This window comes from Somniosus microcephalus, chromosome 19, assembly GCF_052327205.1.
Source record: "Somniosus microcephalus isolate GS21.2 chromosome 19, FLI_Smic_1.0, whole genome shotgun sequence".
In the NCBI taxonomy this organism is placed as follows: Eukaryota; Metazoa; Chordata; class Chondrichthyes; order Squaliformes; family Somniosidae; genus Somniosus; species Somniosus microcephalus.
The window spans coordinates 40,159,795-40,176,253 of record NC_141005.1 but is presented as its reverse complement, the minus strand read 5'-3'; the positions used below and the strand labels follow the sequence as shown (position 1 = coordinate 40,176,253).

The window sequence follows — 16,459 nt, the reverse complement described above, 5'->3', positions numbered from 1 at the left end:
CTCCCCGGTGATCCAGCAGGCTCCTCCCCTTTAATCAGAGGAGGGAGGCCTGTAATGCCGCGGCATTATGTGCCTGTGGTAAACCACTGTTATTGTTGTTCACCGTTGTATCTATGCATGCCTCAGCTGGCTCCGCCCCTGGCTCCACCCACATGCCCAGGTATAAAGGTGACTGCTCTGCAGCCCCCTGCCTTCTTGGAAACCAGTCAACCACGAGAGGCATGCTCTGTTCTTTGTTAATAAAAGCCTTTTAGTTACTCTCCTAACTCTCCGTCTTTTATGAGTAATTGATAGCGCATCAATTTTATTAACAAAGACAAAATGTCGGCACCAAACGCTGAGCAGCAGGCGCTGCAGCAAATGACGGCACCAAACGCTGAGCAGCAGGCGCTGCTGCATGCCCTCAGACCAACATGCCTGGACCTAGACCCTCAAGAGGCGGGTTCGTCTACCAAGTTCGCACAATGGCTGTGTTGCTTCGAAGCTTACCTGGAAGCCTCAGCCGTGACACTAGAGGGAAACAAACTAAAAATCCTGGCCTCCAAGGTGGGCCACCAAGTCTACACGCTCATCCAGGACACAACTACCTACGCGGCGGCTATCGATCTGCTAAAAGGACAATACACACGCCCGGTAAATACGGTTTACGCCAGACACCTCCCGAGATCCCGCAAACAGCAGTCCGGGGAATCAGTGGAGGCATTCCTACGGGCACTACAGATACTCGGCCGAGCCTGCGATTGTAAAGAGGTATCGGCCGCGACACACACGGAGGGACTTATCCGAGATGCTTTCGTTGCGGGCCTCAAGTCCGACTACTCCCGGCAGAGACTGTTGGAGAAGGGCGAAATCGACCTGAAGAAGGCAGTGTCCCTCGCGCTCTCGCTAGACGCGGCCCACCGGAATATGGACGCATTCTCCCCTAACCGCTCCACGCCGTGGACGCCGCAACCTTGGGTCATGGGACCGCCACCCCCGGCACCAACTGCTGCAGCGATGTCCAAGGGCCCGAAATGTTACTTTTGTGGCCAGGCAAAACACCCCAGAGCACGCTGCCCGGCGAAAAACGCTACCTGCTCTGGCTGCGGGAAGAAAGGACACTACGTCAGCGCCTGCAAAGGTAAAACCGCTAATGCCAGCAGCGCCGCGTGTGAACCGTGGGGGCAGCCATCTTGTCCGCCATCTTGGACACCTCCAGCCACGTGGGGATCGGGATCATGGGCGCAGCCATTTTGTCCGCCATCTTGGACGCCTCCAACTCCAATCGCGGGTGACCCGGACTCAACCACCGCCTCGTCTGACAACCACAGCGACTCGCTCGACCATACGCTGGCCTCCGTGACGCTGGACCAATCTCTCCCTCACCAACTGTCCAGGTCCATGATGGACATTACGGTAAACGGCCGCGCCACTACCTGCCTTTTCGACAGCGGGAGCACGGAGAGCTTTATCCACCCAGACACGGTGCGCAGTTACTCTCTCCCGGTCCTGCCAACGCGCCATCGGATCTCTATGGCTTCCAAATCCCATTCAGCAGACGTCGGTGGCTACTATGTAGTGACCCTTTCAGTAAGGGGCACAGAATACAAAAATTTTAAACTTCTTGTCCTGCCCCATCTCTGCGCTGCCGTTCTACTGGGGTTGGATTTTCAGTGCTACTGTTGAGGCTGCCGCGGAACACGAATGGAGGCCGAACCGATCTGAGGAACACATGGCTTTTATTACATTCTCTTGAGAGATGGCTGCCCCAGCTCCTCTCTCTGCTAAACCTGAAAACAGAATGAGGGCGACACCCACGCTTTTGAGTACACACTGAGGGCGACGCCCGCTCCTTTGTCATGCCTTAAAGGCAGCATGCTTCTTAAAGGCAAGGTGCCCGATTTATTGTCCACGGACGGAAAAGTGGATTGCGCCCGTTTAGGTGGCGATCCGCCACACAGCTCCCCCCAGAATCCGCTTAGGAGGTGTGGATGAGACGGTGTGGCGGTCTGATGGGCCGGCCGGAGCGGCTCTTGTAGGACGCCGGTGGACGTGGAACGGCCAGGCGTGGAGCAGCCGGGTGTACTGGCTTGAGGGCAGGTCGGCCGCGTGGCGGTGGACGAGCTACTGGGGCCTGCTCACCGGGCTCCGAGTGTGCTGGCTTGAGTCGGTCAACCGACACTTTTTCAGTCCTGTCGCCCACTTGTAGGTCGAAAAATTTGTCCCCAGCCTGTAGCACTTTGTAGGGCCCGTCGTACGGGGGTTGAAGGGGTCCGCGGTGGGCATCGTGCCGGACGAAAACGAACCGTGCCCGGTGCAGGCTTAGCGGGGCGTGTGAGGTGGATTCGCCGTGCCGGGCAATGGGCACCGGGGCGAACTGTAGTGCCGGTGAGGCGAAGTCGTGGCGTTGCTGGTCGGCTGACCAGGGTGTCGTGGCGGTGGGCAGGAACTCGCCGGGTACGCGCAGCGGCTGGCCGTACACGAGCTCTGCTGCCGATGCGTGGAGGTCTTCTTTAACCGCGGAGCGCAGGCCGAGGAGGACCCACGGGAGTCGGTCGGTCCAGGCGCCGTCCTGGAGGCTGGCTCGAAGAGATGCCTTCAAGGATCTGTGGAACCGCTCACACAGTCCGTTGGCTTGGGGGTGGTACGCTGTGGTGCGGTGAATGGTCACCCCGAGATTGCGTGCGATGGCGGTCCAGAGTTCAGAGGTAAATTGCGGACCTCTGTCCGACGTCATGTCGGAGGGGACGCCGAACCGTGCGACCCAGGTGCTGACGAAGGCTCTGGCGATGTCGGCGGTGGTGGTAGAGGTCAGTGGAATTGCCTCGGGCCAGCGCGTGGTGCGGTCGACGATCGTCAGCAAGTGCGTGTGGCCTTGCGACAGCGGCAGGGGCCCGACGATGTCCACGTGGATGTGGTCGAATCTACGTGAAGGGACGGTGAACTCCTCGAGGGGTGCTTTCGTGTGTTGCTGCACCTTGGCCCGTTGGCAGGCTGGGCAGGAGTTGGCCCAAGTACGCACATCCTTGCGAAGGCCGCGCCAGACAAACCGGTTGGCTACCAATTTGATGGATGCGCGGGCGCCAGGGTGGGAGAGGTTGTGGAGAATCTCGAATACCCGGCGGCGCCAGGACGCTGGGCCGAGGTTGAGATAGGGATATGTCGCACTTGACCATGACTGCGGTCGGGCCGCAGGCGACGTTGGCCAGGCGTAGCCCTGGTAGGTTGGTAGGTGCGGAGAGCCGATCAGGGTCCGTGAGCTGGTCTGCTGCGAGTTGAGCGTAGTCGACTGCCAGGTGTGCGGCGTGGATGGCGGGGCGGGAGAGGCAGTCGGCTACCACATTGTCTCGGCCGGAGACGTGTTGGATGTCCATGGTGAACTCGGACACTGCCGCGAGCTGGCGCTGCTGCCTGGCGGACCAGGGGTCGGTTGTCTTTGCCATTGCGAATGTCAGGGGTTTGTGGTCGACAAACGCAGTGAAGGGGTGGCCGTCCAGCAAAAACCGAAAATGGCGGACCGCCAGGTACAGCGCGAGGAGCTCGCGGTCGAAGGTGCTGTACTTGACCTCCGGGGGGCGTAGTTGGCGGCTGAAGGCAAGTGGTTGCCAGGCGCCGTCGACCCACTGCTCGTACACGGCGCCGACCGCGTGGTCGGAGGCGTCCGTGGTGAGCGCTACTCTGGCATTGGGCCGTGGGTGCGCGAGCAGGGTGGCGTCGGCGAGCGCGGTCTTGGTGGAGTTGAAGGCGGCTGACACGTCTGCCGTCCATTCGACCGCCATCTTGCCGCTCCTGCCCCGAAGGGCTTCATACAGGGGCCTCATGAGGGACGCCGCTTTGGGGATGAAGCGGTTGTAGAAATTCACCATCCCAAGGAACTCTTGGAGTCCTTTGATGGTGGTGGGGCGGGGAAATTGCTGGACGGCCTGCACCTCGGTGGGCAGGGGAATGGCCCCAGCATGGGTGATGTGGTGGCCGAGGAAGTCGATCTTGTCCAGGCCGAACTGGCACTTGGCTGGGCTGAGGATGAGCCCGTGGTCGCTGAGGCGCCCGAACAGGATGCGAAGGTGTTCCTGCTTGGAGGAACTGGCTACCAGGATGTCGTCCAGGTAGACGAACAGGAACTTCAGGTCCCGAAGGACCGAGTCCATGAGCCGTTGGAATGCCTGGGCCGCATTTTTGAGGCCGAAGGGCATCCGCAGGAACTCGAAAAGCCCGAAGGGGGTGATTACGGCCGTCTTGGGGACGTCCGCAGGGTGGACGGGGACTTGGTGGTAGCCACGCACCAGGTCGACCAGGCCAGTCTAGCCGAGAAGTCCTGAATGTGCGGCACGGAGTACCGATCAGGGGTGGTGGCATCGTTGAGGCGGCGCCAACCCCCGCCTGGTTTGGGGGCGATGTGGAGTGGGGAGGCCCAGGGACTGTTGGAGCGGCGGATGATGCCGAGCTGTTCCATAGTGGCAAACTCGGTCCGCGCGATCTCCAGTTTGGCCGGGTCTAGCCTGCGGGCGTGGGCGTACACTGGGGGGCCTGTGGTGGGGATGAAGTGTTCCACCCCGTGTTTGGCGACCTCCGCGGAGAAGGTCGGGTTGGTGAGGGCCGGGAATTCGGCCAGGACTGCCGAGTAGTCATCCGTGGCCCGGGCGTGGCACTGTGACGCCATGTCGGCGGGGGGGCCATGGCGCCCAGGATGGGGGACATGGTGTTCATGTCCACGAGGCGGTGTCGAGGGATGTCTACCAGTAGGCCGTGGGCACACAGGAAGTCTGCGCCGATGAGAGGGGAGAGTAGCTTGGCAGTGATGAACTCCCATCGGTAGCGGCGACCAGCGAGGTCAAGGGTGACTGTGCGGGTGCCGTACGTCCGAGCCGTTAGCGGCAGCCAGCGCCTGTCCTCGTTTGCCCTTTTGGATGTCGAGGGCGGAGGCCGGGATGATGCTGTGCTGAGCTCCAGTGTCGCACAGGAACCGGCGGCCGGTTTTGTCATCCGTGACGTACAGCAGGGAGCCCGCGTGGCCCACGGCCATCGCGGGGGCTGGAACGGGGGCGGACTTGAAGGAGCAGGGAGGTGTGCACCGTTGTGCCCTGGCGCCGAACCGTGCGTGGTAGTAACAGTAGCCCGGGTTTGTGGGGCGCGAAGGCCCCGTGGGCGGGCCTTGTGGCCGCGTGGTGGCCGGTGAGGGGCGCGCCCAGGCTGTGGCTGCCAGGTCCGGAGCGACGTCGCGGCTGGAGTGAGCGGACAGCAGCTTGTCGGCCTCGTCGGCCAGGGCTTCTAGGTCCGTGAGGCCGGACGCCACGATCGCTGGGCGGATGCTGGGAGGTAGCTGGCGGATAAACAGCGTGCGGAAGAGGGACCCGGGTGGGCTCTCGTCGGTGAGTGAGAGCATGTGGGAGAGGAGGTCTGACGGTGAGGCGTCACCGAGGCCTGGAAGGTCGAGGAGGCGGCAGTTTTGCTGGTATGTCGAGGTCGTAAATTTTTTAAGGAGCGCGGCCTTAAGATGTGCATACTTGCCCTCCTCTGGTGAGTTCTGCAGCGCTATCCAGACCTTCATGACTGTGGAGCTACCAAGTGATGCGACGAGGTAGTCATACTTCGTCCCATCTGTGGTGATGTGTCGCAGCCGGAATCGGGACTCAGCTTGGAGGAACCAGGCTTCAGGCTGGTTTTCCCAAAACTCCGGCAGTTTCACGGAAACTGCGTTCGTGTCCGCCATTGCAGTGCTCGGAATACGTTCTGAGCGTCGGGGTCACCAATGTTGAGGCTGCCGCGGAACACGAATGGAGGCCGAACCGATCTGAGGAACACATGGCTTTTATTACATTCTCTTGAGAGATGGCTGCCCCAGCTCCTCTCTCTGCTAAACCCGAAAACAGAATGAGGGCGACACCCGCGCTTTTGAGTACACACTGAGGGCGACGCCCGCTCCTTTGTCATGCCTTAAAGGCAGCATGCTTCTTAAAGGCAAGGTGCGCGATTTATTGTCCACGGACGGAAAAGTGGATTGCACCCGTTTAGGTGGCGATCCGCCACACCACCTTAAAAGTGTCACATTAGCGTACGGCGGACCCCTCCCCCCACTCACAGTCTGCAGCCAGCAGCTTTTAAATCGCCCGCCGCGCACCATTTGCAGCCTCTCCACGCTTAAAGTCTCCCCCCCCCCCGTTCGCTAACCTCACCCGCGACTGTAAGCCCATCGCTACCAAAAGCAGGCGGTACAGTGCCGGGCATAGGAGCTTCATTAAATCCGAAGTAGCAAGACTCCTGAAGGAAGGGATTATTGAGGGTAGCACTAGCCCATGGCGAGCACAAGTGGTGGTAGTGAAGACTGGCGAAAAACAGCGCCTAGTTATTGACTACAGCCAGACGATCAATCGCTACACCCAGTTAGATGCATACCCACTCCCCCGCATATCTGACATGGTCAATCAGATAGCACAATACCGGGTGTTCTCGACGATTGATCTGAAGTCGGCATACCACCAGCTCCCCATCAGGGCTGAGGACCGCCAGTACACAGCTTTTGAAGCTGACGGTCGCCTCTACCACTTCCTCCGAGTCCCCTTCGGCGTCACCAACGGGGTTTCGGTCTTCCAAAGGGAGATGGACCGAATGGTTGACCAGAACGCGCTGCAGGCCACCTTCCCCTATCTAGACAACGTCACCATCTCCGGCCACGACCAGCAGGACCATGACGTTAACCTAGAGAAATTCCTCCGTACGGCCCAGCGGCTGAATCTAACATACAACAAGGACAAATGTATGTTTCGCACCACGCGCCTCGCCATTCTTGGCTGCGTAGTGGAGAACGGAGTCATCGGCCCCGACCCCGATAGAATGCGCCCCGTTATGGAGCTCCCGCTCCCCCACTGCCAAAAAGCACCAAAGAGATGACTAGGGTTTTTCTCTTACTATGCTCAGTGGGTGCCCAACTATGCGGACAAAGCCAGACCCCTCATCAAGTCCACCTCCTTCCCCCTGACAGCAGAGGCATGTGCAGCCTTCACTCTCATAAAAAGAGATATTGCGAAGGCCACAATGCACGTAGTGGATGAGTCCATCCCTTTCCAAGTGGAGAGCGACGCATCCGACTTCGCCCTAGCTGCAACCCTTAACCAGGCGGGGAGACCCGTGGCCTTTTTCTCAAGGACCCTCCAGGGCCCCGAGATTCGACACTCCTCTGTCGAAAAGGAGGCCCAGGCCATTGTGGAAGCGGTGCGACATTGGAGGCATTACCTGGCCGGAAAACGATTTACCCTGCTCACTGACCAGCGTTCAGTAGTTTTTATGTTTAACAATAAGCAGAGGGGCAAAATCAAGAACGACAAGATCTTGAGGTGGAGAATTGAACTCTCCACCTACAATTACGATATCTTGTACCGGCCCAGGAAACTCAATGAGCCCCCAGATGCCCTATCACGTGGTACATGCGCCAACGCGCAGGTTGATAGACTGCAGACCCTCCACAATGACCTCTGCCACCCGGTTCTTCCATTTCATCAAATCCCGTAACCTGCCCTACTCCATCGAGGAGGTCAGGACCATGACCAGGAACTGCCAAATCTGTGCCGAGTGCAAACCGCATTTTTATAGGCCAGACAGAGCAAGCCTGATCAAGGCCACTCGCCCCTTCGAGCGCCTGAGCGTCGATTTTAAAGGGCCCCTCCCCTCCTCTGACCGCAACGTGTACTTCCTCAACATAATTGATGAGTACTCCCGTTTCCCATCCCTTGCCCAGGCATGACCAGTACCACGGTCATTAAATGTCTGAATGACCTTTTCGCCTTCCTTAGCTATATCCATAGCGACCGGGGCTCATCCTTTATGAGCGACGAACTCCGTCAGTACCTGCTCACGAGAGGTATTGCTACAAGCAGAACCACCAGCTACAACCCCCGGGGGAACGGCCAGGTGGAAAGAGAGAACGCGACGGTTTGGAAGGCCGTCCTCTTAAACTTAAAATCTAAGGGCCTTCCGACCTCTCGCTGGCAGGAGGTCCTCCCTGCGGCGCTCCACTCCATTCGGTCACTGCTTTGTACGGCCACCAATGCCACCCCCCATGAAAAAATGTTCACTTTCCCCAGGAAGTCCACATCGGGGACCTCACTACCGACATGGCTGACGTCTCCAGGACCCATCCTACTGCGGAAGCACGTGAGGTCCCATAAAACGGACCCCCTGGTCGAGAGGGTGAGCCTCCTCCACGCCAACCCCCAGTATGCTTACGTGGCGTACCCGGACGGGTGGGAGGACACAGTCGCCATAAGAGACCTCGCAACTTCGGGTGCCCCTGAAACACTACCATTGCCATCCACCACTACCCACAACCCAACCCCTGTAGACGGCATGCCGCAGCCCCAGGACCCGTCATCGACCACCCAACCGCTCAATGAGACGCCAGAGTCAACGTTGGATGCTGCACCATCACCGCCGCCACCACGACGATCAGGACGGCATACAAGGCCACCTGATAGACTTACTTACACGAACCTTTAGTACACTTCACCCCGTCGGACTCAATTTTAAACAAGGGGTGAATGTGGTAAACCACTGTTATTGTTGTTCACCGTTGTTGTTGTTGTTGCACACTGTTGTATCTATGCATGCCTCAGCTGGCTCCGCCCCTGGCTCCACCCACATGCCCAGGTATAAAGGTGACTGCTCTGCAGCCCCCTGCCTTCTTGGAAACCAGTCAACCACGAGAGGCATGCTCTGTTCTTTGTTAATAAAAGCCTTTTAGTTACTCTCCTAACTCTCCGTCTTTTAAGAGTAATTGATAGCGCATCAGTGCCGATGCGCATGGCGCTGTTGCATGTAGCATTGAATGGTATTGAGAGTGGGATTAGACTGGGTGGGATATCACAGGGTGTGGGGGGTGAGCAGGAGAGTGGGATTAGACTGGGTGGGATATTAAAGGGTACGGGGAGTGAGTGGGAGAATGAAATTAGACTGGGTGGGATATTAAAGGGTACAGGGAGGGAGTGGGAGAATGAAATTAGACTGGGTGGGATATTAAAGGGTACGGGGAGTGAGCAAGAGAATAAGATTAGACTTCCAGTAGTGCTCCAGCTCCTGTTTGGGGCGCTACCATTCAATTTACAGCACGGAGGGTGCTAACTTTTTCAGGGTGCTACCTCCGAAGTTAGCGCCCCAAAGTGGGCACGACACAATTTTTCCCCCTACTTATGGAGTCCAAAAGTAGGAGTCATAAATATATGATAGTCACTAATAAATCCAATAAGGAATTCAGGAGAAACATCAAGAGTGGTGAGAATGTGGAACTTCCTACCACATGGAGTAGTTTAGTTGAGGTGAATAGCGTTGATACATTTAAGGGAAAGCTAGATAAGTACATGAGAAAGGAATAGACGGATATGTTGACAGGGCAAGATGAAGTAAGCTGGGCAGAGGCTCGTGTCAATAGGGACTATCATTCTGGGATCCAGTTTATCTACTCCCTTGAAGAGCTTCAAGACACTGGAATAAGGTTACCTCCAAGTGTCATTTTCCAATATAAACATCAATAGTATTCTTGTTTTTGTCCTCAGAACTCAAAATGCCTAATCCCATTGGATCAAATTTGTTGCCACTCTTCGTATCCCAGTGTCAGGATTTCCTTCATGGTACAGTGTCCACTACTGCACATGATACTCCAAGGTGAGGGTGGACCAGCGTTTCCTACCAGTTATCCACTGCTTTCTGGAACTTGTGCTCTATTCCTGGAGCAATACAGCCCAAGATCCTATCTGTGTTCACCACACTGATGACAGTTTAAGGATTCTCAATCTCACCAAATGCATACCAACAAAGGAAGCGAGAGTGGTTCTTGAGCGACTCTTGCACACCTCGAGGTAGCCAGCTCAGAGCATCATTGAAGGAGGTCTGTAAGCAGGTTGCCCAGTTCTCTCCGTTATAGGTGGCACCCGGCCAGAGGTGCAAAAATAGAAGTGATTTATTTTCCCATTTTCCACAGCAATAGGTCTTACAAAACACAAGAGCTATTGGTTTAGAGAGGTTTTATAAACAGACATATCAATGACAAAAGCGAAGAGTTAATTCTAATCCCATACATATATCATTGGGTAGCCTTCAGTTAGAATATTTTGTCCAGTTTTGAGTGTCCTACTTTATGAAGGATCTCGAGGCCATGGCAAGGGGACAGAAGAGATTCACTATACTACGGATAAGAGGTTTTAGTCATGAAGAGAGACTAGAAAAGCTGGGATTCTTCATTACAACAGTGATGGTTAAGAGGAGATCTAAGAGAAATGTTCAAAATTATAAAATATTTTGAGAAGCTAAGTAGAGAACAATTGTTGCTGCTGGTCGATGAGATGGAAACTAGCAGGCATAAAGTTAAGATCATCACCAAAGAACAAAGGGAGAGTTCAAGAGAATTATTTTCTTTTTTACGCAAGAGGACATGGAATGCCCCACCACACATACTGGCAGAGGCAGAATCTATAATAGATTTTCAAAGGAAAGTGTAAGAATTTTTATTTTTTAAGATCACCAAACTAACATCTGCAAGAGACAGGCAAAACAAAATATCAAGAAAGAATTTGAACCATTATTGATGCGTCAGTCAAATAAAGTCAATAAATTTCAAAAGACCTGAGAATTACCATCCATTTATACAGTGCTACTCATTCTTTACTTACCAGCTCCTATTTACAAGGTAATTCACCAATTCTTTCACTCGTTTGTTGTCAAACATATGTTGCTTCAGAAAAGGAAAAAATTTTGTCCCAATAAGCTTCTCATACTGTTTCTTGTCTGCAATGCTGCCTAATGCCAACTCTTTAATCTTCAGAGATAAAAACAAAACAAAGGACATATTAGCACTTGTTCAATGGAAGCACCATCTATTTTGGCTGGTATATTCTTAAAGTAAATTAATACACATGCCACTTTTGCCTTGCAAATACTAAATGCAATTCTTTAACATAGTCAAATATAAAAGTGAATTAACATAACACAGTTCTGATGAAAGGTCATCAATTTGAAACGTTAATGCTGTTTCTATCTTCACAGATGCTGCCTGACCAGAGTGTTTCCAGCATTTTCTGTTTGTTTTGGTTTTGTAACATAACACTATCGCCCCATTCTGTTAGTGTTGTTAAAGAAATCAGAGAACTTTTGATACACCATCTTTAAAATAGAACTCAAGTGTAAAATTCTATGATTATATAAGCAGTGCTACAATGTCACCAAGTGGGAATCAGGTGTAATTTTCTTTACTACTAATCGATCTCTCATGGCATTGAACCATGAGGAGTCAAGACCAAGTGCAGTATAACATGATTGAGTTCAATGTTGTTTTAAAGGGAGAAATGTGTAACAGCTACTAAGATACTAGATTTAGGGAAGGCCAACTTCAACGGGATGAGACAGAGACTGCCCACAATAAACTGGGCCAATCTGTTAATGGGTAAAACGACAAATGATCAGTGGGAGGTGTGAAAAATGAATTTAACGTGATACAGAACCAATTTATACCCCTAAGGGACAAGAGCTCTACTTCCCCAAAAAAGTGTCATGGACAACTAAGGGACAACATAAAACGAGAAGAAAAAGCATACAAGAATGCAAAAAAAGCACAGATCCTGACGAATGGCAGAGATATAAAGAATAACAAAGGGTGACAAAACAGATAGTAAGAGCTACAAAAAGGGAGTATGAAAAGAAACTTGCAAGGGCTATCAAAATCAACAAAAAACTTTTATAATTATATTAAGAAAAAGAGGGTGGTTAAGAACAATGTAGGCCCCTTAAAAACTGACCATGGTGCTATTATAAATGAAAAAAAAGAAATGGTGGACATGTTAAATCATTACTTTGCGTCAGTATTTACAGTAGAGGAAGAGGGTAGTATGCCAAATATCCCAAGGAAAGTAACAATGAATCAAGAACGGGGACGCACCAAAATTAACATAAGGAAATCATCAATAATGAAGAAAATAACGCCACTAAAGAGTGACAAATGCCAGGACCAGATGGTTTTCATCCCATGTTTTAAAGGAGATAGGTCAGAACCTTGCAGATGTCCTAACTATGATCTTCCAAAGTTCTCTCGATTCAGGAACCGTTCATTTAAATTGAAAAATTGCACCTGTCACTCCGTTATTTAAGAAAAGTAGGAGAAGGAAACCAGGGAATTATAGACCATTTAGCCTAACACCTGCTGGGAAATTACTAGAGTCTATAATTAAGGATGGAGTGACTGAACACATGTAAATTTTCAGCTGATCAGAGAGAGCCAGCATGGATTTGTAAAGAGTAGGTCATGCCTGATGAACCTGATTGAATTTTTTTTAAGAGGTGACTAAAATAGTGGTCAGGGGAATGTTATTTATATAGACTTCCAGAAGGCATTTGATAAACTCCCTCATAAGAGACGGTTAGTTAAAGTTGAAGCTCATAGAATTGAGGGCAAATCATTGACCTGGTTAGGTGATTGGCTGAGCAGCAGGAGACAGAGTGTAGGGATAAAGGGCAGGCAAATTAATTGGCAGGATGTGACCAGCGGCGCCCCACAGGGATCTGGGGCCTCAACTATGCACTGTATTTATTAATGACTTAGATGACGGGATAGAGAGCCACATATCCAAGTTTGCCGATGACACAAAAGATAGGCTGCATTGTAAGCAATGTAGGTGGAAGCATAACATTTCAAAGAGATATTAATAGATTAAGTGAATGGGCAAAACTGTGGTAAATGGATTTCAATATAGGCTAGTGTGAGGTCATCCACTTTGGAACTAAAAAGGATAGATCAGAGTACGTTCTACATATTGAAAAGCTAGAAGCAGTGGAGTTCCAAAGAGACTTGGGAGGTTCACGCACATTGATCATTAAACTGCCATGGACAGGTAAAGGCTAATGGAATGCGGCCTTAATATTTAGAGGACTAGAATACAAGGGGGTAAAAGTCATGCTACAGCTATACAAAGCCCTGGATAGTCCACACCTGGAGTACCTTTTTCAATTCTGGGCACCACACCTTAAGAAGGATATATTGGTCTTGGAGGGAGTCCAGCATAGGGGCTAAATGGCTTACTCCTGTTCCTATTCAGGTCAAGTAGAATTAGAGGTTGCCAGGCTAAGGTAGGGGAGGAAGAGCAAGAGAAGGAAGTGCGCAATATAGCTTAATTTAAAGGTAAATGTTGACACATGGGTAAGCATACACTATTCTTGGTACTCACCCTTCCACTAATGCTAATAATAAAATGGTAATAAGTGTCCATTATAGCCAGTGGCTATGAAAATGATCTTGGCGAGTTAACAGGAGACTCAAAAACTGGGCCATTTATTCACAAGCCCTTTTGAATATTTGGAAGATTTAATTAAAAACTTCTTCCAGTGCTCCAGTCGTGTATTATTCTGATTTTAGTCTTGGCTTCAGCACTGTAACGATCTTGCGCACTCGAGTCCTGCCTGCTAGTGCTGTTCGAGTCTGTCCTGCTATTTGCAACCACTATCTTGGTCACCAAGTCCTATCACTATCAGCCAACTGTCAAGACCTTCCCGTTCGTGCTGTTTTAGATTATTCAAGATGCAGTGGATTAATTTACTCACTATGACCACTAATCCATCTGAACAACATTTCTAGCAGACAAAAGCTTAACATTAGTATTGACAGTATGGACTGGATTTTCTCAATGGGAAGCTTTTGGAGGCGGGACTGCTGCTTGCCGGCTTTCAATCCCTCCTCCATCAGCTTCTGGCCAACCAGCGTGATTTTCCCTGATTGACCTTGTTAAGCCCGCCCAGCGGGCTCAGCAGGCCAATTAGGGGGAAGTCAGTGACAGAGCACGTCAACGTATGACGTGCCATCTGGCAAGAACTTTTGAAAGAAGAAATGTCACCGTTTGACAGCTCTGTGAAGTTGTCAAACACTGACATTCTGTGTCGCTTGAGGAGTCCTTGTGTTCAGGACTCATCAAACCTTTCAACTTTGCAGAAATCACCCGGCTATTGGTTCAGAGGATCCAACAGCCAGTCTGTGATATCTACAATGGAGATGTTGGGACTCCGGCTCCACAGCGGCTGAAGGCTGTAGGCAGAAACAAAGGTAAGTGAACATTTTCTAACACTTTACACTCATCTTACATACTTACCATTCCACACTTGCATCCATCACTCACCTCTACATCGCACTTTCAGACCCCTCCGACCTCCTACTCGTCGCCTACACCGTGGCGGAGTTCCCCGAGGTTGGGAAGCCTGCACTTCGGAAGGAAAAATGGGGATAATCCTATTTTCTGCTTGTTAACTGGCAGTTAATAGGCTTTAATCCCTTTCCCGCTTCGGAGACAGGACCCGGGGCAGGACGGCTTCCTGCCTCCTGGCAACAGAGCATGGAGGCGGGTTTGCCACCCATCCCCAAATTCTGCAACTTTACCGGCAGTCCCACCTCCATGGGGCTGACAAAATCCAGCCCTGAATATCCAGTAAACAAGATATTGATTAAAATGTTTGTTCACTTAATTTTGCAAGTAAGTGCTAAAAACATTAACCTATTTTTTCTCTCTATAGATGTAGCATTTTCTGGTTTTGTTTCTGTACAATAAGCCACCTTACCTTGAATGCATATCCTGCAACCTCTCCAGTTGTCATGTGATCTATAACTTGCTGCAAAAGGGTCACAGAATCAACTGACAAAAGAAATCCCTGCAACCAAAAAAGCAGATCAATATTAAAACAAAGTGACTTGAACACCCTATTATATATAGTAAGTAAATGCCTGAAGCTTGTTTGTTGCTTAATATTTCTAAAGTAGAGGTAGGTTCATACAATGCCAGGCAGATAATTAAAACAAAACAAACTATAAGGCAATATGGCATCTATTCAATTCTATTAGCTTAATCAATTAGAAATATAAAATTAATTACTCAACAGCTCTAGTCTAAATCAAGTTACACAAAATGTATTAAAATATTAAGGATGCCATTATGTTAATTTGGTTAGTCCTACATGTACATCTTTTTATTCATTACAGAAAAATGAATATACCTCTGGTTTTAGCGGTTTCTATTGGAAAACGAATGCACTGCAAGCTGCTAATACTTACTGCTTCAAAACCACACACCTGTATTTGTTGTTTCTTTTTCTCAGAATAAGGAATAAGTAGCAGGCAACCCAGTGCAAATGCTGACAACTCCAGCTGCACATACTGCTTTGCAATGCCAATAAGGTCAAGATCAAGTAGAATAGGACACCTTCAGGATCAGAAAATGAATAGTATGAGCAGCATTTTAATACTGAACAAATTAAATAGTGTTAGCATTTTCCCACTAAGGTGCTATTATCTACGCTGAAAAATGAGAGCTAAATGGAAGTCAAAACAGACACATTCCCCCATGTACTTAATCATTTACCTGTTTACATATTAGAACACAGACTTTTTGTAAACATACAACTCCATGTAAATATTTAGATATCAAAATGTATTAAGAAAGATTTGTCTAAAAAATACAGGTCATCATGCCAACAGAAAGCTGCTAATAGTGGAGTTAGTTCAGAAGCTGCTAATAGTGGAGTTAGTTCAGAAGCTGCTAATAGTGGAGTTAGTTTAGATGGGCACGAAAATGACTGAATCCAACAAGTTCAACAATTTACCAAATCTTATAAACTACACAATGCGTTGCCAGCCTTGAGATAAAATCGGACACTTTTAAGACCAGAAAATAAATGGTATGAACAGTATTTAAGAAGTGAACATAATTAAAACAAAGTTAATAATCACCCTTATTTTTATATGCTTCTAACACAGTGAATCAAACATATACAGGGAAGGGAAGTACATCGTGTCTTTCACATCCTCGGATGCCCCAAAGGGGTTTCACAGCCAAAGAATAACTTTTAAAATGTAGTCACAGTTACTATGTAGGAAAATGTGGCAGCCAATTTGCCCATAGCAAGGTCCAAAAACAGCAAATGAGATACAAGACCAGTTAATCTATTTTGATGTCTTTAGTTTAGGGGTAGGACATCACCGAGAACTCCCTGCTCTTCAAGAAGAAACATGGATTTTACTTTTTACTCCACCTGAACAGACAGTGCCTCGGTTTAATATTTGATCGTAATGACACCTCCGATAATGCTGAACTCCTTCAGAAATGCACTGAAATGTCAGTCTAAGTTATGTGCTCAAGATCTGGAGCAGGGTTTGAACCCGTGGCCTTCCGAGTCAGATGCAAGAGTTCCACCACTGAGTCTAGCTGACACTGTAGCTACGTATATTCTATTTATTTATATATACATTGCATATGTCCAAAATGACCAATATGCTGAAGATGGCAAAAGAAGAAATGGATGTGAATTTCAGATAGCTGGAAAGCAAGGAAGAAGGCATCATAAGGAATTTGAACTTCCAATGTTTGACTTAGAAAAAAAATTGCTGCTGAGTGTGTTGCAGATTGTGATGAAAGCAGTAGTCGTGTAAATAAAGAAATTTGTTAGCGCCCCTATTACCAGCTGCATC

The 16,459-nt window shown here is 50.0% G+C and overlaps 1 protein-coding gene across 1 annotated transcript in view; it reads right to left on the bottom strand.

The window, feature by feature from the left end:
- Positions 1-16,459, bottom strand: part of kntc1 (kinetochore associated 1) — a 133,065-nt gene that overhangs the window by 7,228 nt on the left and 109,378 nt on the right. The window contains exons 60-62 of the mRNA XM_085961675.1: positions 15,065-15,194; positions 14,557-14,646; positions 10,635-10,780 (exon numbers count right to left, since the gene is read on the bottom strand). Coding sequence (XP_085817801.1) covers positions 10,635-10,780; positions 14,557-14,646; positions 15,065-15,194 — 366 coding nt within the window. The remainder of the gene's footprint in view (positions 1-10,634; positions 10,781-14,556; positions 14,647-15,064; positions 15,195-16,459) is intronic.